Raw genomic sequence first — 23033 nt, 5'->3', positions numbered from 1 at the left:
AATTCTGTGTCCCTCAGTAACAATTCTGTGTCCCTCAGTAACAATTCTGTGTCTGTCCCTGAGTAAGAATTCTGTGTCTGTCCCTGAGTAACAATTCTGTGTCCCTGAGTAACAATTCTGTGTCCCTCAGTAACAATTCTGTGTCCCTGAGTAACAATTCTGTGTCCCTCAGTAACAATTCTGTGTCTGTCCCTGAGTAACAATTCTGTGTCCCTGAGTAACAATTCTGTGTCCCTGAGTAACAATTCTGTGTCCCTCAGTAACAATTCTGTGTCCCTCAGTAACAAATCTGTGTCCCTCAGTAACAATTCTGTGTCTGTCCCTGAGTAACAATTCTGTGTCCCTGAGTAACAATTCTGTGTCCCTCAGTAACAATTCTGTGTCCCTCAGTAACAATTCTGTGTCCCTGAGTAACAATTCTGTGTCCCTCAGTAACAATTCTGTGTCCCTGAGTAACAATTCTGTGTCCCTCAGTAACAATTCTGCGTCTGTCCCTGAGTAACAATTCTGTGTCCCTCAGTAACAATTCTGTGTCCCTCAGTAACAATTCTGCGTCTGTCCCTGAGTAACAATTCTGTGTCCCTCAGTAACAATTCTGTGTCCCTCAGTAACAATTCTGTGTCTGTCCCTGAGTAACAATTCTGTGTCCCTGAGTAACAATTCTGTGTCCCTGAGTAACAATTCTGTGTCCCTCAGTAACAATTCTGTGTCCCTCAGTAACAATTCTGTGTCTGTCCCTGAGTAACAATTCTGTGTCCCTCAGTAACAATTCTGTGTCCCTCAGTAACAATTCTGTGTCTGTCCCTGAGTAACAATTCTGTGTCCCTCAGTAACAATTCTGTGTCCCTCAGTAACAATTCTGTGTCCCTCAGTAACAATTCTGTGTCTGTCCCTGAGTAACAATTCTGTGTCTGTCCCTATGGTAACATTGTACTACTTTGGTCATAGTAAAATATGAAAAAAAAATCTTAAAAAAAATAAAAAAAAATGTAAAAAATTAAATATAATAAAAAAAAAATATATATATATATTTTCATACTGTCACCAGTCAGTGTCCCTGTTCACCGCCATGCCAGTTATATGATGACGCTGTACTGCACTGGTGACAGTATGTAAAAAAAAAATAGTGAAAATATTTTTTTTAATTTTTTCATTTTCCGAAAAATTATGACAAAAAAATACAACTTCAAAAAACTCGCCATGCCTCTTATGAAGTACTTCGGACTGTCTACTCTGCAAAAAGGGGTCATTTGGGGGATATCTGTACTATTCTGACATTCTTGGACCTCAAGAAATTAGATTGGCTGTCATTACTTCAGGATTGATCAATATTCAGATCTATACCATAGTTTGTGAACTCTATAACTTTCCTACAGACTAAATAATACATCCTAATTTGGGTTATTTTCACCAAAGACATGTAGCAGAATACATCTCGGCCTAAATTTATGAAGAACAATTATTTATTTGTAAACTTTTATAACAGAAACAAAGAAAAATGTGTTTTTTTTTCAAAATGTTTGGTCTCTTTTTGTTAATTTAGCAAAAAATAAAAACCCCAGTGGTGATTAAATACCACCAAAAGAAAGCTCTAGTTGTGTGAAGAAAATGATAAAATTTTAGTTTGGGTACAGTGTTGTATGACCGCGCAATTGTCATTTAAAGTGTGAGAGCGCTGAAACCTGAAAAATGGCCTGGACAGGAAGGTGTAAAATTGCACGGTATTGAAACGGTTAAAAGAGAATTATTTGTAAAAATGCATTTCCACTAAGCGAACACATACGGCTGAAGAAAAATGTCAGTGTCTCTTTACTGGAGGTTTTTTTTTTTGGAAGTTTAATCTTCCCTAAGAAAAACTTCTACTCTTCACAATCACGTCTTATTCAAGTAAGTTTACGGCAGCACCTATATTTGTGAGCAGCTACAGTTGTGTTCAAAATAATAGCAGTGTGTTGAAAAAAGTGAGTAAAGCTCAAAATCCTTCTAATAGCTTTTATTTCCATACACACAAATGCATTGGGAACATTACACATTCAATTCCAAATCAAAACATGAAGAAAAATATATCATATTTGTGTTGTTCCTCTAAAACAATTGCAGAAAAGTGAATATTAGACTGTTCAAAAAAATATCAGTGTTTGTATTCTTCTTTATAAACTCAAACATTCACTATATAAACTGAAAAATGTTTGAAGATTTTGCTTTCCTTTGAATCACTTAATGAATATTTGGTTGTAGTCGCACTGTTTCTGAGAACTGCTGTACATCTGTGTTGCATGGAGTCACCCAACTTCTGGCCCCTGTGATCAGGTATTCCAGCCCAGGATGATTGGACTACATTCCACAGTTCTTCTCTATTTCTTGGTTTTGCCTCAGAAACAGCATTTTTGATGTCACCCCACAAGTTTTCTATTGGATTAAGATCCGGGGATTGGGCTGGCCACTCCATAACGTCAATCTTGTTGGTCTGGAGCCAAGATGTTGCACGTTTACTGGTGTGTTTGGGGTTGTTGTCTTGTTGGAACACCCATTTCAAGGGCATTTCCTCTTCAGCATAAGGCAGCATGACCTCTTCAAGTATTCTGATGTATTCAAACTGATCCATGATCCCTGGTATGCGATAAATAGGCCCAACACCGTAGTATGAGAAACATCCCCATATCATGATGCTTGCGCAACCATGCTTCACTGTCTTCACAGTGTACTGTGGCTTGAATTCAGTGTTTGGGGGTCGTCTGACAAACTGTCTCCGGCCACTAGACTCAAAAAGAACAATCTTACTTTCATCAGTCCACAAAATGTTGCGCCATTTCTCTTTAGGCCAGTCAATGTGCTCTTTGGCAAATTGTAACCTCTTCAGCACGTCTTTTTTTCAACATTGGGACTTTGCGGGGGCTTCTTGTAGATAGCTTGGCTTCACATAGGTGTCTTCTAATTGTAACAGTACTCACAGGGAACTTTACACCTTCTTTGATCTTCCTGGAGCTGATTGTTGGCTGAGTCCTTGCCATTCTGGCTATTCTTCTATCCATTCGAATGGTAGTTTTTCGCTTTCTTCCACATCTTTCAGGTTTTGGTTGCCATTTTAAAGCATTTGCGATCATTTTAGCTGAGCAGCCTATCATTTTCTGCACTTCTTTATATGTTTTACCCTCTCCAATCAACTTTTTAATCAAGGTACGCTGTTCTTCTGAACAATGTCTGGAATGACCCATCTTTGAAGATTTTACGCCATTCAAATGTCTTACTGCATCTGAGAATCCCATCACCGTACTGTGTTTGAAGTGTTCTATAGGTCCTATATGTTCTATAGGTTTTACACCTTCGTTCACTAGAAATTTCATCACCACACACTGTTCCATGCACGCACTAACACTATTGTCTGCCATCTTGATTAATGGTCTCTGGACTGGCCCGCGATATGTGCGCCGCCTATCAGTAACAGGACACAATTGCCACTTTGTATAGTACCGCCATGGTAGCATCCCTTTTTACATCTGTAAAATTAAAAGTCCTGGCTTGACTTGAACGCGCCTCACATTTTGTTCTTTGTGCACGTATCTGTAGCACCCTCCTAGATAGGTTGCTAGAAAGGCTAGGTAAATTTAGTTATTTTTGGCTCCCCTATGTAGCACACTCTAGAGGTGCTAGAGAGGTAAAATTTAGTTTGGCTCACAGAAGTAATGGCAGTGAACATGTCTGTGGGGGTCAAACTTAAGTCAGTCTGGAGAGCTCATCCAGTCAGGCCTCTATCGCCTCCCCCTGGTTATGGCGATCCATGGAAACTTCTAGAAACTAGTGCGCGGAGGGGTGGAGACCAAGATCTACATATGTATGGGAGTCTGACCGATCCCAGACAGGAGGCCTGGCAGTGTGGTAGGACCTACCCATACATATCAGAGAGCCTGGCCAGCAGGGGAGTCTGGTGATCAATTATAATATGGAGTGCTGGGAACCGTGAGGCCTGGGAGGGGACACCAGGGAAGGGGGGCTTTGCCTCCAAGCTGGAGCTGAGGAGGAACGAAGGAAAGAGAAGAAGCTACAGAGAGGGAACTTCACTACCAGTCCTATCCAGGATCCTATCCAGTGCCCTCCAATAGGAAGACTAGTACAGCTAAAAGGCCTGAACTATCAGTCTTGTCCAAAGTAGAGCGACACAAGGCACAGAGTGAGTACCTCTACACCCTCAAGGCCTATAAGGGAGAAGGCTGCCATATGCAATATCCAGCATGCTTTCACAGTTTTAAAGTCACTAATCCCTTGCTCTGGGACACTTATTCAAAGCAGCCAAGTGGGCTGGTATTTTCTCACTAAGTATTGGGACTTTGTGGGAGTTCACACAAGGGGACCTATAGTTCCTTAAAGTAACATTGCTACTGATCCTTAAAGGGACTGAAACCACTATGGCTGAAGTAACGTCCAGGATCAATTTTTCTTGTACATAAACACAGGAAGTTTGTCCTCAAACTGTTCTTTCTAGTCAAATTTGGCATCCCATAACCCCTAATCCCTATCCAAGTTGTTTTCCCCTAACTAAAACAACAAAAACAAGCCCATGGGCTGGATTCTTGACTATGTGTGTTTGCAAAAAATGCTTGTTGCCTGGCTGTGCAGGATACAGGGGGACCCACAATTCAACGGCCTCACAGGGACTGTTCTAGGCTTCACTGGCTGCAGGTTTGACTACTTCCTTCTGCCTTCCAGAGGATTCGAGAATGTAGTGGGTTGGAAGAGACAAATCTACAGCCTGAAATATTTATGTCTCAGTGAATCCCTGGGGGAGGAAGCCCAGTAGGTGACTGGAGAGTGCATAAATAGTATGGGCCTAAGGCAGCTCTGTTCTTGTCCAGAAGGAGATGTTCCCAGCACGAATGGCTGCTGCCCTTTTGGACAGCCCAGCTGTAGTTCTACATGTGCTCATTAAAGTCCCAGCTATGCTAGGGGGAGCCTACACTGCTGAAGTTTCTGGAGCTGATTAAGGGATTTCACTGAGGATCTGGTCTGGAGAGCTCACATGAGAAATATCTGGCTAATATTGGAAGGAGGAAACCAAGTATATAGAGACATTGTGAGTACAGACCTGTGTGTATGATCCTTGTAACTGTGTGCTCTCTTGTGCTCCAGTGCCAGAGTCTACTTAAATCAGAACATTTCTTATGGTGTCTCAGTGTTGTTCATTCCCTTAGCTTCTACTAGAGGGGCTCAACTAAGAAGCTTTACCAAAGTAGAGAGTGTCCTCTTGATCCTGTACAGTGTTGCTGGAGTGTAGCACCCTCTAGGTAGTTAGGATTTGTTATTTTGTTAGAGGCTGAGTAACAGCCTGGGATGAGTCAGCCTGGGAGTGAGGTAGTGAGTTCACCTCAGGACAGGCTGGGAGGCTGTACAAGTCAGGGCTTCTGGAGCCCTCCCACCCTTCGGGAAACTGCTGGAACTTTCTGGAAAAGGGGCGCAGGAGGGGAGGAGGCCCAGATTTGCATGTTTAGGGAAACTTGGCCAATCCTCAGGCAGGAGTCCGGGTAGTGTGGCCAAGGGCAACCCTTTAATGTGGCAGAGCCTATGCAGCAGTGGGAGTTGTTGGAGTCAGGTGGAAGATGGACTGAGAAAAGGCTGGAGTGTGGAGCTTGGGAGGGCAGCCTACCTACAGGCAGGATGCTGGAAAGAAGGATCTCCACTGCCCAAAGTCTTCTAGGGAGGATATCCTGTGCAGCAGGGAAGGAGCCAGTCCAGCGTAAGGCCTGAAAGCAGCCACCAACACATTGCGCTAACAGGACGGGATAGTGTGAGTACTTCTACACCCTCTGGGCCAGATAAAAGGAGAGGGCAGTCAGGTGCAAGACCCAACTAGTTCTCATCCGGGACTGCCTAGTTTCAGCTTTTGGAATTCCTTGCCCAGGAATACCCTCAGCGCAGCAAGGTGAAGAGGTAGGATTCATCTGGGGTCTGAGGAGGTTCATCAAGTGGACTTCAGTGTTCCTTAAAGAGACAGTGCTATTTTTGATCCTCTCGAAGTCATTAAGGTTTGGTGGCTGAAGTTTGGCAGCTCGAACTTTCAACTCCCTCCACAGATTTTCAATCGGATTAAGGTCTGGAGTCCGGCTAGGCCACTCCAGGACCTTAATGTGCTTCTTCTTGAGCCACTCCTTTGTTGCCTTGGCCATGTGTTTTGGGTCATTGTCATGCTGGAACACCCATCCACGACCCATTTTCAATGCCCTGGCTGAGAGAAGAAGGTTCTCACCCAAGATTTGACGGTACATTGCCTCGTCCATCGTCCCTTGGATGTGGTGCAGTTGTCCTGTCCCCAGAAAAACACCCCCAAAGCAGAATGTTTCCACCACCATGTTTGACAGTTGGGATAGTGTTCTTGGGATCATAGGCAGTATTCCTCCTCCTCCAAACATGGCAAGTTGAATTGATGCCAAAGAGCTCGATTTTGGTCTCATCTGACCACAACACTTTCAACCAGTCCTCCTCTGCATCATTCAGATGTTCAGTGGCAAACTGCAGATGGGCCTGGACATGTGCATTCTTGAGAAGAGGGACCTTGCAGGCACTGCAGGATTTCAATCCTTGTCGGCGTAGTGTGTTACCAATTGTTTTCTTGGTGACTGTGGTCCCAGCTCCCTGGAGATCATTAACAAGATCCTCACGTGTAGTTCTGGGATGAATCCTCACTGTTCTCATGATCATTGACACTCCACAAGGTGATATCTTGCATGGTGCACCAGACCTAGGGAGACTAACAGTTGTTTTGTGTTCCTTCTATTTGCGAATGATTGCACCAACTGTTGTCACCTTCTCACCAAGCTGATTGGCAATAGTTTTGTATCCCAGTCCAGCCTTGTATAGGTCTACAATCTTGTCCCTGACATCCTTGGACAGCTCTTTAGTCTTTGCCATGGCGGAGAGTTTGGAATCTGATTGTTTGATTGCTCCTGTAGACAGGTGTCTTTTATACAGGTAACAAAATGAGATTAGCAGCACTCCCTTTAAGAGACTGCTTGTTACCTGAATTAAAGACACCTGGTACCCAGAAATCCTGCTGAATGATAGGGGATCAAATACTTATTTCCCTCATGAACATGCAAATCAAAAGAAATGCATGTCTAACAAATTATACACTGAATTGTTTGTTGCTATTCTGTCTCTCAGTGTTACAATACACCTACCAATCGATTTTTAGACTGATCATTTCTTTGTGAGTGGGCAAACTTTCAAAATCAGCAGGGGATCAAATACTTATTTCCTCCACTGTATCTACGGTATTTCTTGATCTGAATTCATTTGTTTTTCCAGGCTCATGCTATAAATTAATTTATCTTACCAACTTTATCTGTATTATCTTGTAAATACTTAATGGCATGAGGATTTCTTTTTTCCTTCACATAGTTGCCAATTCCGACCATGGGGTGAGGGTGCATCTTCGGTGCATTTCACAGGCTTTCCACCAGCTTCATCAAGAAAATGTGGAACGTCTTAATTTAATTTATATTCCAATCATTTTCATTGAAGTTTTTGCAAATACATACAGTTGTAAAGTTTTAAAATATGAGTACAGTAAGAAATTATTACAATGTGCTCATCCCGGCTGCTTGTGCTCCTTTTTCTTCCACACTTTTCCCTTCCACATAACTTTCTATTAATGTGCTTTGATACAGCACTTTGGGAACACCCAACTTCTTTTGCAATTACCTTTCGAGGCTTTCCCTCCTTATGGAGGGTGTCAATGATGGTTTTCTGCACAACTGTCAGGTCAGCAGTCTTTCCCATGATTGTGATTCCTACTGAACCAGACTGAGAGACCATTTAAAGGCTCAGGAACCCTTTGCAGGTGTTATGGCTTAATTAGCTGATTAGAGTGGGACACTTTGAGCCTAGAATATTGCACCTTTTCACAATATTCTAATTTTCTGAGATTGTGGATTTGGGGTTTTCATGAGCTGTAAGCCATAATCATCACAATGATGACAAATCACGGCTTGAACTATCTTGCTTTGCATGTAATGAGTCTATCTCAAATATTAGTTTCACCTTTTAAGTTGCATTACTGAAATAAATGAACTTTTGCACAATATTCTAATTTTTCGAGTTTCACCTGTATGTGTTTATATACTGAGGTTATTCGGTGGGTAGAGAGTGTAAATCAGCATACGTTAACTGATGTGAAGCTATTGTAACTTCTAAGGTCGATACTCACATTGAGCTTTTTAGCAAGAAAATTCCTTTAATAGTAAAAGGTTGCCTTATAATGGGGATAATGTGAACAAAGTCTAGGATTTACAAAAAATATTTGGATTTGTATTTTGCACAAGTATGAGTGCCACCTGAGAAGTCTTATTGTTTTTTTCTACTTTTTGGATACTTTGTAAACTTTGGAGATGTGGTGCATGCACTTTACAGGCCAGTCAGCCTTAGTAGGCAATATAAATAATCAACTTACAGAAATATACAAATAGTATACAAAGCAGTGTGCACAAGCTGACAGGGAGGAGAACTGTATAGTTTACATACAGTTCTCCTCCCCTTCGGAGATGCTCGGCAATCACCGGGCGCCTGCGAGTAAAAACCGACTGGGACCCAGTGATTGACAGCCACGACCGCGTCCCCTATCCGGAAATGCAGAATCACGTACATATATGTGATTTTGTGCACCCGTGCCGCCCTGTAGCAGTATATCTGCCTACTTCCAGGTTTCTGGTGCATGTGCGCAAAGCACAGATGAGAAACAAAGAGATCTTATAGTAAAAGCAGCACACTTTACACATATTACACATAGTTAGGCACACATTTAACCCTCTTGATCGCCCTGCATGTAAACCCCTTCCCAGTCAGTGTCATTAGTACAGTTAAAGGGTATAGTATTATCACTGAGCACTGTATTAAAGTCACCGCTGATGTCAGTGGCAATCAGTGTCAGATTGCCCGTCACACTCCCACAGGCCTCATTATAAATCGCTGATCGCCTCCATTAGTATTAATATATAAAAATAATTCCAGTATTTATCCCATAGATTGTAAGTGCTATAGCTTTCATGCAAACCAATCAATATACAATTATTGGGATTTGTTTATCAAAGACTTGTAGCAGAATACATTTTGGCCTAAATGTATGAAGAAATTTGATTTTAATAAATTGTTTTGTAATATTTGTGAAGTAAAAAAATTTTTTTTTTTTTTTCTGGCTCAGTGGTTGTGGTGGTCTGTCGCAGGAAGGGGGTTAATGGAATATGGAAGCTCCATTTATTAATAAGAGGGCCCCCAGATCCCCCCCCCCTCCAGTCACAAAAACAAATGTAAATATTAAAAAAAACAAAAAAAAAACATTTTTTGATATATTGTTAAAAAAAATTGTCCCACAACCTACATCTACTGTCAATCATGTAATCCAGCGATGCAGATCCACATCAGTCATGAAGACCAATGTTATCAGATACTAGCTTCTAGGGGCAGAAAAATATATACAGATACTAGCTTCTAGGGGCAGAAAAATATATACTGATAATAGCTTCTAGGGGCAGAAAAATATATACTGATACTAGCTTCTAGGGGCAGAAAAATATATACTGATAATAGCTTCTAGGGGCAGAAAAATATATACTGATAATAGCTTCTAGGGGCAGAAAAATATATACTGATACTAGCTTCTAAGGGAAGAAAAATATATACTGATAATAGCTTCTAGGGGCAGAAAAATATATACTGATAATAGCTTCTAGGGGCAGAAAAATATATACTGATACTAGCTTCTAGGGGCAGAAAAATATATACTGATAATAGCTTCTAGGGGCAGAAAAATATATACTGATAATAGCTTCTAGGGGAAGAAAAATATATACTGATACTAGCTTCTAGGGGAAGAAAAATATATACTGATACTAGCTTCTAGGGGCAGAAAAATATATACTGATACTAGCTTCTAGGGGAAGAAAAATATATACTGATACTAGCTTCTAGGGGCAGAAAAATATATACTGATAATAGCTTCTAGGGGCAGAAAAATATATACTGATAATAGCTTCTAGGGGTAGAAAAATATATACTGATAATAGCTTCTAGGGGCAGAAAAATATATACAGATAATCGCTTCTAGGAGCAGAAAAATATATACTGATAATAGCTTCTAGGAGCAGAAAAATATATACTGATAATAGCTTCTAGGGACAGAAAAATATATACTGATAATAGCTTCTAGGGGCAGAAAAATATATACTCATAATAGCTTCTAGGGACAGAAAAATATATACTGATAATAGCTTCTAGGGGCAGAAAAATATATACTGATAATCGCTTCTAGGGGCAGAAAAATATATACTGATAATCGCTTCTAGGGGCAGAAAAATATATACTGATACTAGCTTCTAGGGGCAGAAAAATATATACTGATAATAGCTTCTAGGGGCAGAAAAATATATACTGATAATAGCTTCTAGGGACAGAAAAATATATACTGATACTAGCTTCTAGGGGCAGAAAAATATATACTGATAATAGCTGCTAGGGGCAGAAAAATATATACTGATAATCGCTTCTAGGGGCAGAAAAATATATACTGATAATCGCTTCTAGGGGCAGAAAAATATATACTGATAATAGCTGCTAGGGGCAGAAAAATATATACTGATACTAGCTTCTAGGAGCAGAAAAATATATACTGATAATCGCTTCTAGGGGCAGAAAAATATATACTGATAATAGCTTCTAGGAGCAGCTAGTGTGCATGGAGCCTAAATGATCTGGCTATGGATGGGTAAAAAAGAGAGAGGCTAAAACACCTTTCCTGGAGCAAATGATGCTCTGTGCTCTTTTTCATGTGATCAAAAGTTAAGGAATTCAATTGCCGTATGTAGAGCTCAGGTTGGCTGATACATCCTTTCAGTAGAGATCATGTGACCACATACCAGCTGCTTTTCAAGGCAATGACGTCTGCCATCGCCAACCTCTCTGTCTGAAAAAGGCGACTTCCCTGGCTGTCCCTGATGTCAATACTTTCTAAATCCCCCTAGAACAAATATTCATATCTACTTATCCAGATCTGCACACATTCGGGGTTTGTGATTCAGAAAGTATTGAAGCCGTGGACAGCGAAGGAACTGCTGAGGTTGCACAAGTGTCATGTGAGGAAGGAAGGGCTTCACAGATCTAAAGACAGTCCTGGCCCTGACTTGGGGCAAATAATAGCAATAAGCCAAGACATCCCCTTTACCCAGACAACAGTCATGAAGGAAATGATCATCTCCACCTCCCACCAGAAAGGATCGGTAGACTTCCATCTCATCTCTATTAGGCACCCCCACAAGGGATTCTTTTTTTTGGAATGACAGATAATGCAGAAGCATTGGGGACCTTTTGTGCTGGCCATGTCCATTGACTACTGATCAGAATGAACATGGCCAAATTGTTGGCTGAATCTGAGTCAAATGGTATGGATGCAAATGGTGTGGGTCCAAATACTTCCTTTTTCCTGCCGGAGCTTCTTCGACCCACATTCCTTGCTAAATTGAAGCCATATAGTATAAATCCAGATTGAATGGTATGAAATAGTATGATATGGATCCAAATGGTATAGGTCCAACTAATTCAGTTTTGCCTCCTAGAGCTTCTTGGACCAACTTTCCTTGCTAAATTGGAGCCAAATTGTATGGATCCAATTTGAATAGTATGGATCAGTATGATATGAATCTGATTGGTATAGGTCAAAAGAATTCAGCTTTGGCTCCCGGAGCTTCTTGGACCAACTTTCCTTGCTAAATTGGAGCCAAATGGTATGGATCCAAATAATATGGATTAGAATGGTAGGGATCAGAATAGTATGGATCCAAATAATTCAGTTTTGTCTCCCAGAGCTTATTGAACCCTGCTTCCTTCCTGAATTGGAGCCGAATGGTTTGTATCCAAATGGAATAAATTTGAATGGTATGGATCAGTATGATATGGATCCAAATGGTATGGCTCCAAATAGATCAGTTTTGCTTAAGAGTGCTTATTGGACCCATGTTAGGTCTATGGGCAGGAGGACGTCGACAGACGTGTCCATTTACATCTGACTACCTCTGATGCATCACATTTACGAAAGATGGAAAAGGACGTAGACCTTTCCATTCTTTTTCTGGACCTAGATGGACTCAGAGGTAATCACATATAAAAGGATGCAGGTCCATTTAAATCCACCTGCCACTAACATGGAACATCAGTTCAGATCCCCTTAAATAACTGACAGGTGGATCTGATTAGGCCATCACTGTAAAACAGACCAAAAGGTTCACTAAAAGAAGACTCCATGAGAGAAGGTAGATACAAGAATGCAAAAAATTTGATCTTAACGGTATAACCTGCATGAGATACTCAGCCTACCAGTGTCAGGCTAAGACTGAAATACCATTATTGGGTAGACTAATCCTTTACACCTTGATCTCATACCTATCCATCCACCTGGACAATAAATCCTGAGCAGCCCACACTAACATTTCCATACAGTCTACTCCATGGCGTACTCTCTACCCCCCAGCCAGCTGGATCCCCATTGCTTACCTTTGTGCGTCTTCAGGTGTTAAGCGTTCAGCTATGAATAACCTGCAGTCATATCTATACTGGAAGGTGTGGCGTACTGTGTGACTTTACAAGGTGCATGTGATTGGACAAAGGGAAGTGGCTACACTGACACAAACAAGTTCTACATGCTCATTGTGTGTTCCTGTAGATGAAGGAAAGACATCTCCTTCGACAGGTAAGAGAACATTCCTCCAGCTACGGCACCATCCCATCGGATCAGGGGGCTGGAGGGTGCATTTCAAAGAAAGCTCCAATTATATGGAACCATTTCATGTCATTGCTACTGAAGACCTTTTTGTTTGCTACATAATACTTTATATATATATATATTTTTTTTTTTTGCCAAAAAATGTCCTCCTTGCAAACTTAGTAACAGTATTTTTTGTTTCAGGTCTCAGCTTAAAGCATATCTAAACCCAAAAGCAAAAAATGATTGTATTGCAGCTGGTCCTTAGGTGTAGTGGCTGCATTAGTTTTCGTTCCTTTGTGTTAACCTGGTGGTCTTGCCATTAACCCGCTTTCTGTCCCAGGGTGACAACTGTACTGAACAGCGTTGTCACCTTAGGGCAGGGAGTGAGTTAGGACTACATGACACCTCCCTCACCTATCCATAACAGGAGGAGGCGTTTTGTTGTCCACAATGATAGCAGGGAACAATGTTAACTGATAACCGTTCAGAGGCAGAGAGCAAAGGATGCTATCACCTCACATGATTTCTAGCTGGATGAACAGCTTTTTATTTTGCATTTGCATTTGCCAAACAGATATAATAAAACCCTTTCAATGGTATTTATAGACCAAAAGAGTGCAAGTAAGGAAAATGTATTGTTAGAATTTACATGCACTCTGAGGTATGGAACATATGGAATATGGAATCCATGGCCAGGTTCATTGGGGAGTTTTCCTTTTAGTGAAATACACTATATTGCCAAAAGTATTGGGCCAGCCCTCCAAATCATTGGATTCAGGTGTTGCAATCCCCTCCATGGCCGCAGGGGTATAAAATCAAGCACCTAGGCCAGGGGTCTGCAACCTTTAAGACATAAAGAGCCACTTGGACCCGTTTCCGAGAGGGAAAAAAAGACTGGGAGCCGCAAAACCATTGCAACATTTAAAACAAATCCGACACTGCATATATTGCGAAAAGCGCTCTGGTCATGAAGGGGGTTTAAGGGCCCAGTAAGCAAAGGGTTAACCAGGGCCACAGTGTATCGTCATAATCACAATCATAGCCTTAGGTCAGTGGTGGGCAACCTTTTTTTTCAACTGAGCCAAATCTCGCCAAAACCACGATTGAAATTTATTTTGAGAGAAACATTTTTAAAACTGAAAATACATCCCCCATATAGTAATTCATCCCCCATATAGCAATTCATCCCCCCTATAGCAATTCATCCCCCATATAGTAATTCATCCCCCATATAGTAATTCATCCCCCCTATAGTAATTCATCCCCCATAGTAATTCATCCCCCATATAGTAATTCATCCCCCATATAGTAATTCATCCCCATAGTAATTCATCCCCCATATAGTAATTCATCCCCCATATAGTAATTCATCCCCCATAGTAATTCATCCCCCATATAGTAATTAATTCATCCCCCATAGTAATTCATCCCCCATATAGTAATTCATCCCCCATATAGTAATACATCCCCCATAGTAATTCATCCCCCCTATAGTATTTCATCCCCCCTATAGTATTTCATCCCCCCTATAGTAATTCATCCCCCATATAGTAATTCATCCCCCATATAGTAATACATCCCCCATATAGTAATTCATCCCCCATAGTAATTCATCCCCCATATAGTAATTCATCCCCCATAGTAATTCATCCCCCCTATAGTAATTCATCCCCCCTGTGTCAATTCACTTACCTTTGCTCCGCGCGTTCCTCTAGCTGTGTTCCCGCGCCGTTCTGGTCTTCAGGGCGGACTGTGAGAGGAGAGGAGTTCGTCACGCTGCCCCGCCTACATCCTGACAGCCAATGTTTGGAGGAGGGAGGGGAGCGGGCGCCCGGCACATAGAAGAGCTGCATTAAAAGAGCCGCGGCTTGCCGACCCTATTGCCTGTCACCTGGTGGGCAGTGTGCTCCGGAGCCGCAGGAAAGGTGAAAAAGAGCCGCATGCGGCTCCGGAGCCGCGGGTTGCTGACACCCGACCTAGGCATACATACTGCTTCTACAAACATTTGTGAAAGAATGGGTCACTCTCTGGAGCTCAGTGACTCCAAGCGTGGTACCGTGATAGGTTGTCACCTGTGCAAAAAGTCCATCCCTGATGTTTCCTTGTAACTAAATATTCCACGATCAACTGTTAGTGGTATTATAACAAAGTGGAAGCAACTGGGAACAACAGCAACTCAGCCACCAAGAAGTAGGCCACATAAAATGACAGAGCAGGGTCAGCGCATGCTGAAGCGCACAGTGTGCAGAAGTCACCAACTGTCTGCAGAGTCAATAGCTAAAGACATCCAAACTTCATGTGGCCTTCAGATCAGCACAACAACAGTGTGTAGAGAGCTTCATGGAATGGGTTTCCATGGCCGAGCAGCTGCATCCAAGCCTTACATCACCAAGTGCAATGCAAAGTGTCAGATGCAGTAGTGTAAAGCACGCCGCAACTGGACTCTAGAGCAGAGGGGACGTGTTCTTTGGAATGATGAATCACACTTCTCTCTCTGGCAATTTGATGGACATGTCTGGGTTTGGCTGTTGCCAGGAGAACGGTACTTGCCTGACTGCATTGTGCCAAGTGTAAATTTTGGTGGAGGGGGGATTATGGTGTGGGGTTGTTTTTCAGGGGTTGGGCTTGGCCCCCTAGTTCCAGTGAAGGGAACTCTTAAGGCGTCAGCATACCAAGACATTATAAATTATAATTTTTTACAAATTTTTTTTTACATTTATATTTTATTTTTTTATATTATTATTTATGGGGTTTTTTTTAACATACTGTCACCCTACCAGTACAGTATAGCCATAGTGACACTGTACTACTTGTGGGGGGTGATGAAGATCTTTTTTTTTTTTTTTACACTGATTGCTTTTACACTCATAAAGGCTGTAAAAGCAATCATTTCTCCTCTCTGGCTGCATTCTTGCAGCCATTGAGAAATACTGTGTGAGCTGTGATTGGTCACAGCTTGTCACATGGTACAAGGCTGTTGTGAATAGTCCTGTACCATGTGATCTCTGTGATCATTCACAGACTTCACACATAGTAAGCAATGATGTCAGAAGTGACATCTTGCTTATTACTCTTCATGTGATCACTGATTGGCCAATCATTCCCCAATCATCTCATAGAGATGATTGGGGAACTTCTGGTCCTCAGTCAATTCTATTGTAAGCCAGTGGAACCGTTGGCTTTAATCCCAGGCTCCCCAGTGGAACAGGAGAACCTGAAAAAAACCACATGTAAAAGTGGCCCAGCAGCTATTTAGCCACTAGGATCGCATTTACATTAACCGCTAGCCTACAGGGCACTTATACCCCCTTCCTGGCCAGGTCAATTTCCAGCGGTACCTTTTTCATAGGCTTTTTTGAGTTTGGACAAGGACACAGGGGTCCCATGATCCCATATTACCCGGGGGCCCCATGAGTTGTCAGTCTGTAAGTCAAATGTGTTGTTCTTCCACTTTATGGGGGAACTGTTTTGGAGAAAATGTACCCTATCTGTATATTAACAGCAATACAAATCTATGCTTTCTGGTGCATTTATCACAAATTTCTAAAGCTGTGATTTCTCCCTTCAGATCTGCTGTACACCAATAATACGTCATACTATTGTTTTAGCGTACTGATTGCAAGCTTTAGCTACCTACCCAAAAATGAGACAATATATAGTAAATTGTAAGCGTGATGCCTATATTATATATATATATATATCTACACACACATATATATACTGTGTGTATATATATATATATATATATATATATATAATAAATAGACATCACTCCTACTGTTTACTATAATATGGTCTCATTTAAATTTAGTTTTTTCACATATGTACAACTGCACATAAATATATATATATAATCAGCCCCTATAGCAAACATACCTTAAAATGTGCATAATTACAGCATTATACTGAACATACATATGTTTTCTGACAGCTCTGGTCCAACAATCCTGGAGACAAATTACTGAGATCAGAACTTTGGAATTAAAGCATCTGCTACAAAGTAACTTGTTTTGATGTATTTTAATCTTACTATGAAGTTTTAGATATGAACAGCACATGATACTATGGCGGATTTGGAGTTCCTGTATTATTCAGGAATGCATGCATGGGACTCTATCGGTTTGATAAGACTTTAGCTCAATAATTAGCCATGTACTGGGAAGAGGTTTACCTTCAGGGCAGGGCTACCAGGGTAATCTGTAATCCTGCACTTGCAAGAATAAAATCTCATGTGAAAATGTATCCAGGTGTCACTGGGAAACCTGGGACTTTGTTAAAAGTGAAGGAAATACATTCATTTAAGAAGTTCACTGGCTCAGCCACTTACATAACACAAGGATCCCCATCCATTGTGCATGAAAAAATTGAATCCCCCTGGAGCCCCTGCCCCCCCTCTTCTTTTTTTTTTGTGTTTGTTTGTTTGTTTGTCTCCGTTCTCTTCGCTCCTTTCTTTCCTCTTGTCTAGTCTGTCTTCTTCAGGTTGTTCGTGCTGAATGTGATTTCTGTTTTGAGTCCCGTACCAGCAATACAGCACCCATGTGCTGGACTCCTTTGAGAGCCCTGCGTGTTAAGTACCTCTCTGTACCCAGAGAGGCTCTTTCTCCTATTCATTGCGCATTCTGTATGTTGATTCTGCAACAACTTTTCCTGAGAGTTTATTATGTTTTTAGTCTCTAAATATCTATCATTCTTGCAATTTATTGCCTTTTCTTTCTTTACGGCACTTATGTACGCAGTTTATTTTCATGTTTTCTCATCAGTACATATTCTGTATTATCCATCGAATCTTTTGTATGTTATATTCCTGCTGGTCATTGCATATGTTCTTGTCTGATTCTCTGCTGTTTTCTATTCCATAATAAAATTCTTTGTAAAAGAAATAATTGAATCCACAAGAAAATGAAGGGAGAGGCAAACCAAAAAGTAAAAAGTCCAGATTTGCTTCAGTAGTTGCTTAGCATCATCATAAAAGACAGCCAACATGTTTTGGGGGTCACACACTCCCCCTCTTCACCATTGCTAAAAATATATATTTACCCTGATGAAGGGGAAGTTTGAGACCCCTGAAACATGATGGCTGTATTTACAATGCTGCTAAAGAACCACTTAAACATTTTGGTGCCAAGAACTTCCATACCAAGAATTGATGCCTATGATTCACTCTGACTTTTTTTTAAACCCAAACAATTAACTTTTGTTATTGAGTCTCTTTAATATGACATTGGATGCATTTTGTTATGTCTAGTGCAAGAAAAAAAAAAGCTGCCCTGTGTCCTCTGCAGATCTCCTGTGATATCTCAAGGAACCCTCCTGCTAGAGATCCAAGCATGGCTGAGTAGTTCAGCAAAAGACGTTGGGCAGGGCTGACACCACTAAGTCTACAACAATGCTATGTGTGGTCAGCCCACAACAGAATTTAAGAGGAACTTTAGCTGTGCTATTTTATTTTAAGTCAGCTACAAATCCTGTAGCTGATGACTTTAAAAATCAGGAACCTACCAGTATTTTTGAAGATAGCGGCACCCGAGAGGCAGTTGTCAGGAGCAGCTGAAAGGGGGATTCTACTGTAAAGGGCAGATTTACTTATGTGTTAACATGTCTATGGTATTTGCTTCTCTAAGTCCATTTGCAAACATTACAGGGCCCTTATGAAGGGGGAGTGGGCTTTGTCTCTGAAATGCGTAGAATATTTTCTTACCCATTAATACTATTTTGGGTTCCTTTATGAATTTGGTGCTCCTTCTGTTGGTTTGTGTTTGTTTTAAAAATGACTGTTTTGGTCATCAGTACATCTGAATTACTGAACAAGGACAAGCAAGCAGCAAGAGAAGTCAGAACTCTGTATCTGCATACCTATTCCAAGTCTCTTATTGATCGGCTTTATAGCCAGGTAGCCAGTATTTTCAGAACAGGTCCTTAACAGTATCTGCCAGCATAGTAGAGGTGTCCTTCGAAACCAGTGCACTCTACACCCAGCCAGCCACCCACAGCAGGCAGTAGGAAAACATGAGGAGTAGGAGGACCAAGCTGCATTTTTCAGCTTTATTTTGACATAGTCATGTTTGCAACCAATACATTGAGCTGAAAGTCCCGTACTGTAACAAGTCCCTGTGGTCATAGCACAACTCCTAACAGTACTGGAAAAAATCTCATCCAACAAGTTTTCATCAAGCTGTTAAATGTGGCATAGAACGTTGAAAATTCTTGTTTGCTGAAGACACAAAAGATTTGTTTAAAAACTGTCTGCATGACCCAACTTCATGAAATCTAAAGCTGAACTCAAGGCAAAAGAAATGTCTAAATTCAAGAGGCTTGTATATTCTTGGGGGGTCTGTTTATAAAACACACATTCGAGCGTGCAGGCTGCACACATTTTGGCCGTAATTTTGTAATAGAATAACTCTTAAAAACATCAGCTCAATCTAGAGCCAAAACTGCGCTATATTTACTTGAGATATTTCAGAAAACTATACTGCCTTTTGATCAATAGATGGAATGAACAATCATAAGAATTAATCTATTACAGAAATTACAGCAGTGTGCAGCCTGCAGGGATGTGTTTGACTTTCATCCAACAAATGTTTTATAAATAAACCCCTTGGTGTCCTTTTGGTTTTTCTTCCAGATTTTTGCAGTAATCCAGTGTAAAAATGTGCATTGCCTCTGTGCAGGAGCTTCCTGTTATAAAGACCAGTCGCTGTTGCCCTCTCTCCTTGTGCAGGGTGACTGGTCTCATCTCCGCCCCTCCTGTAGTCTTCAGCAGGCAGCCTGTAATGGGTGGAGCCTATTGGGTCCCTCCCACAGCTCTGCTCCTTGCACAGGCTATGTTCAGCATAGTGATGTCACAGCCACTTTTACACTGTAATATTTGGGTTTGCAAAAGCAAAGGCATTTGGTGCACATAAAGTCGATTTACATTCTAAGTATCTACAGTGGGGAAAATTATTATTTGAAACACTGCATATTTTGTAAGTTTGCCCACTTACAAAGAAACTAAGGGTCTATCATTTTTATCATAGGTGTATTTTAAATGAAAGAGACAAAATAATCTTCTTTACAGATGTTTCCTAAATCCTTAAGGTTTCTTGGCTTGACAACTCAAAGTTTCAGCTCCCTGCATACATTTTCAGTAGGATTAAGGCCTGAAGACTGGCTAGGCCACTCAATGACCTTAATGTGTTTCTTCTTGAGCCACGCCTTTGTTGCCTTGTCGATATGTTTTGAGTCATTGTAATGCTGGGAGGCCCATCTATGACCAATCTTCGGTGTTCTGGCTGAGGGCAGAAGTTTCTCAATGTAGATTTTACAATACATGGCCCGTCCATTGGCCCCTCAATGCGGCAAAGTCAGCCTGTACCTTTAGCAGAGAATCCCCAAAGCATAATGTTTCCACCTCTGTGTTTGAATGTAGGGATGGTGTTCTTAGGGTCATAGTCAGCACTTTTCTTCCTCCAAACACAGTGAGTTGAGTTAATGCCAAAGAGCTCAATTTTGGTCTCATCTGACTACAGCACTTCCTCCCAATCCTTCTCTGAATCATTTAGATGTTCATTGGCAAACTTCAGACGGGCCTGTACATGTACCTTCTTGAGGAGGGGGACCTTGTGGATGCTGCAGGATTTCTATTCATGGCGGAATATTGTGTTACCAATGGTTTGCTTGGTGACTGTGGTCCCAACTGCCTTGAGATCATTTACAGATCCTCCCGTGTAGTTCTGGGCTGATCCCTCACTTTTCTGATGATCATCCCTACCCCATGAGTTAAAATCTTGCATTGAGCTCCAGATCGAGGGCAATTGATGGTTATTTTGTATTTCTACCATTTGTGAATAATCATTCCAACAGCTGTCTCCTTCTCACTAAATACCAAGAATGTGAACACTCCCAAATATATATACAATCCTAACCCCAAAAGAAAAGAAAAAAACTTTCACCCTTGAAAGTTATATAATATGTGAACTCTTATCTTAACCACACTCTAACCTAATCCTAAAAATGAATTCTTGAATAAATCAATATAAATGCAAAACATAAATTAAAGTCCCAAAAGAGTCTCGGAAATATCAAAATGTTCCATTCACTTTCTTTCCACCTCCAAGACACATTGTGTAAACTGTATAAATATTCAACGTATGATGTTCCAATGATATTTACCTCTCCAGCTACCCGCTCTGCTTTAATAAAGAGACAACATCTGAAAAATCTGACATTTCTGGAAATGTCAGTTAATGTGCAGCCTGAACTGCCAGCCCCGGACACAAACTGTCTGCATCCAGGATTGGGGAGCTTTAAAACTGTTTGATTTTTAACCCCTTGTCGCCAACAAAACAAGTATGCATCCTCACAGAACTAGGCTTTTTTTCCGTGGGGCCGCATATTTGCGTGCCTGTCTTTGTATTGGGAGTGCAACACACGGCGCGCTCCCACCACAAAGACTGCGGTGTCACTGAGAGCACCGGGTCCCGTTCTAACGATCGGGACCTGGGACTCCCGATTCCGGGTCACATGATCGCTGTGATAGCTTCTGATTGGCTATCAGTGATCAGTCATTGTACAGCCCGGCCCCCTTGTTTTTTTCCCTCTCTCTATGAATGGAGGAGAGAAATACCTTGTTATCTCTCTAACTCCTGGCATAGAGGGGAAAAAAAAAAATGTAAGAAACAAAAATCAGGATAAAAAAAAAAAAAAAAAAAAATTGGTATCCGTATCAGTTAGTGTCAGTGTGTTTTAGGTACAAAAAAAAAACAAAACAAAACACAAAAACAAAATGCGCACTATTGTTTCTGGGCTGTGCTACGGGTACAAACAACAAATAACACACACATATATGGTATCGCTGCGATCGTCAAGAGCTGGAGAATTTATTTTGGGTTGTTCTTTGGTGGTAGGTTATGGTAGTAACAAGAAACACACAGTTTATTTTGGGCCCGTTTTCCTTTTTGATAAAAAAAAAAAAAATCCAGGAGATATCCATTATCATTTACCACCAAATGAAAGCACAATTTGTCCTGATAAAAAAAAAAAGTGGTATAATTCGCTTGGATATACAAAGTAGTTGTGATGATATGTACGGTTTTACTAACATATGTCAAGTTGCAAAATTGTGCTTAGGCATTTAGATTTGTTTTACCCTCAGGTGTGAAGGGGTTAAGGAAGTGGAGTTCAAACATTTACTACAGTTTATTAGCATTAAATAAGACAACAAGCTAAAATGTAAACAATTTCACAGATTGCTGTGCTCAAAATAAAAGTTTAAACAAAATAAAAATTAGAAAAAACAAATCCAGTACATCACCGTGGACACTGCCATGAAGACAAGTCTGCACTGTACACCTTACTACACAGCCACCAATATCTTCTTAGGATCAAGTCATTACAAAAGTCTCAATTTCATGTATGATTGGCGCTCCCTACTGGCCACAGAAAGAGATGCGGGCTTACTGAAAAAACGGTTTAAAAAAAAAAAAAAAAAATACAGTCTTGTGCACATTGTCTCCACAAATCTACCGGTAGCGTAGAATGTAAGAATAGGTTTATCTCTGTATAAAAAAAAGCCCTGAGAAGGGGAAGCATTTATAAAAATATAATTGTAACGTTCATGTGCAGGTATTTGCTTTAAAAAGGCAACAAAACGTCTCTAATCAGGAAGTTCCTGCCACGTGGATAATTTCAGCCGCGTTACCGCCTAGCACAGCGTCGAGTGGCGCCCGTTTTTTGGCACCAATGCTGCGTCCAGTAGAGATGAGGTCGGCGTATCCTCGCTGGTGAGAGAAGGCATAGGCGGAACGGCGGCCGGCGGTACCGCGTCTGATTGTACTGGCCCGTGGCCTCCACTGGGCCTCTGCCTTGAGCTTCTTTCTATTCTTTTGAATCTGGAAAGAGGAAAATAATATAAGAACATAATATCAAAGATTACAACACCTTCCTCAATCACGAATGAGCTGAATGTACAGTATATGATGCACAAAGGTGATAAAACATCACAATATGAGCCATATTGCCATTTGTCTACTTACTAAAAGAATGTGTAAACTCAGCATATTCCTGATATGTGCCTGCTGTACCCTGTACTTGAAAAAGTCTCCTGTATTGCTTTCTTTGTGTGAAATCCCTGGTGTTCCTGCCAGCCCCCTCTGCTTTCCAATTAAACGCTGACCACATTAAGCAGAACACGGTGTGGTCAGTTTTCTGACTGTGCTGGGAACTCACTGTGCTCTTCTCCATGGATCAGACTTGTCTTAACCCCCCCCCACCCCTCACAGCCATTCACTGGGAAACTCAGTGTCCTGATGTT

The 23033-nt window shown here is 41.1% G+C and overlaps 2 protein-coding genes across 3 annotated transcripts in view; both read right to left on the bottom strand.

Moving 5' to 3' along the window:
* The window catches only part of LOC149457638 (phospholipid-transporting ATPase IC-like), a 145018-nt gene extending 132457 nt beyond the window's left edge, over positions 1–12561 (bottom strand). The window contains exon 1 of the mRNA XM_089683443.1: positions 12529–12561. The gene's annotated coding sequence lies outside the window, so the exon portion shown is untranslated. The remainder of the gene's footprint in view (positions 1–12528) is intronic.
* Positions 12562–21904: 9343 nt separating this feature from the next.
* ATP8B1 (ATPase phospholipid transporting 8B1) overlaps positions 21905–23033 on the bottom strand; it is a 144251-nt gene continuing 143122 nt past the window's right edge. For both annotated transcript variants that reach the window (XM_089683442.1, XM_089683441.1), the window contains exon 28: positions 21905–22611. In XM_089683442.1, coding sequence (XP_089539568.1) covers positions 22381–22611 — 231 coding nt within the window. In that variant the 3' untranslated portion in view covers positions 21905–22380. The remainder of the gene's footprint in view (positions 22612–23033) is intronic.

This window comes from Staurois parvus, unplaced genomic scaffold (assembly GCF_062004578.1).
Source record: "Staurois parvus isolate SC_StPar_1 unplaced genomic scaffold, SC_StPar_1.0 ptg000310l, whole genome shotgun sequence".
In the NCBI taxonomy this organism is placed as follows: Eukaryota; Metazoa; Chordata; class Amphibia; order Anura; family Ranidae; genus Staurois; species Staurois parvus.
This window is presented reverse-complemented; position numbering and strand designations above follow the sequence as displayed.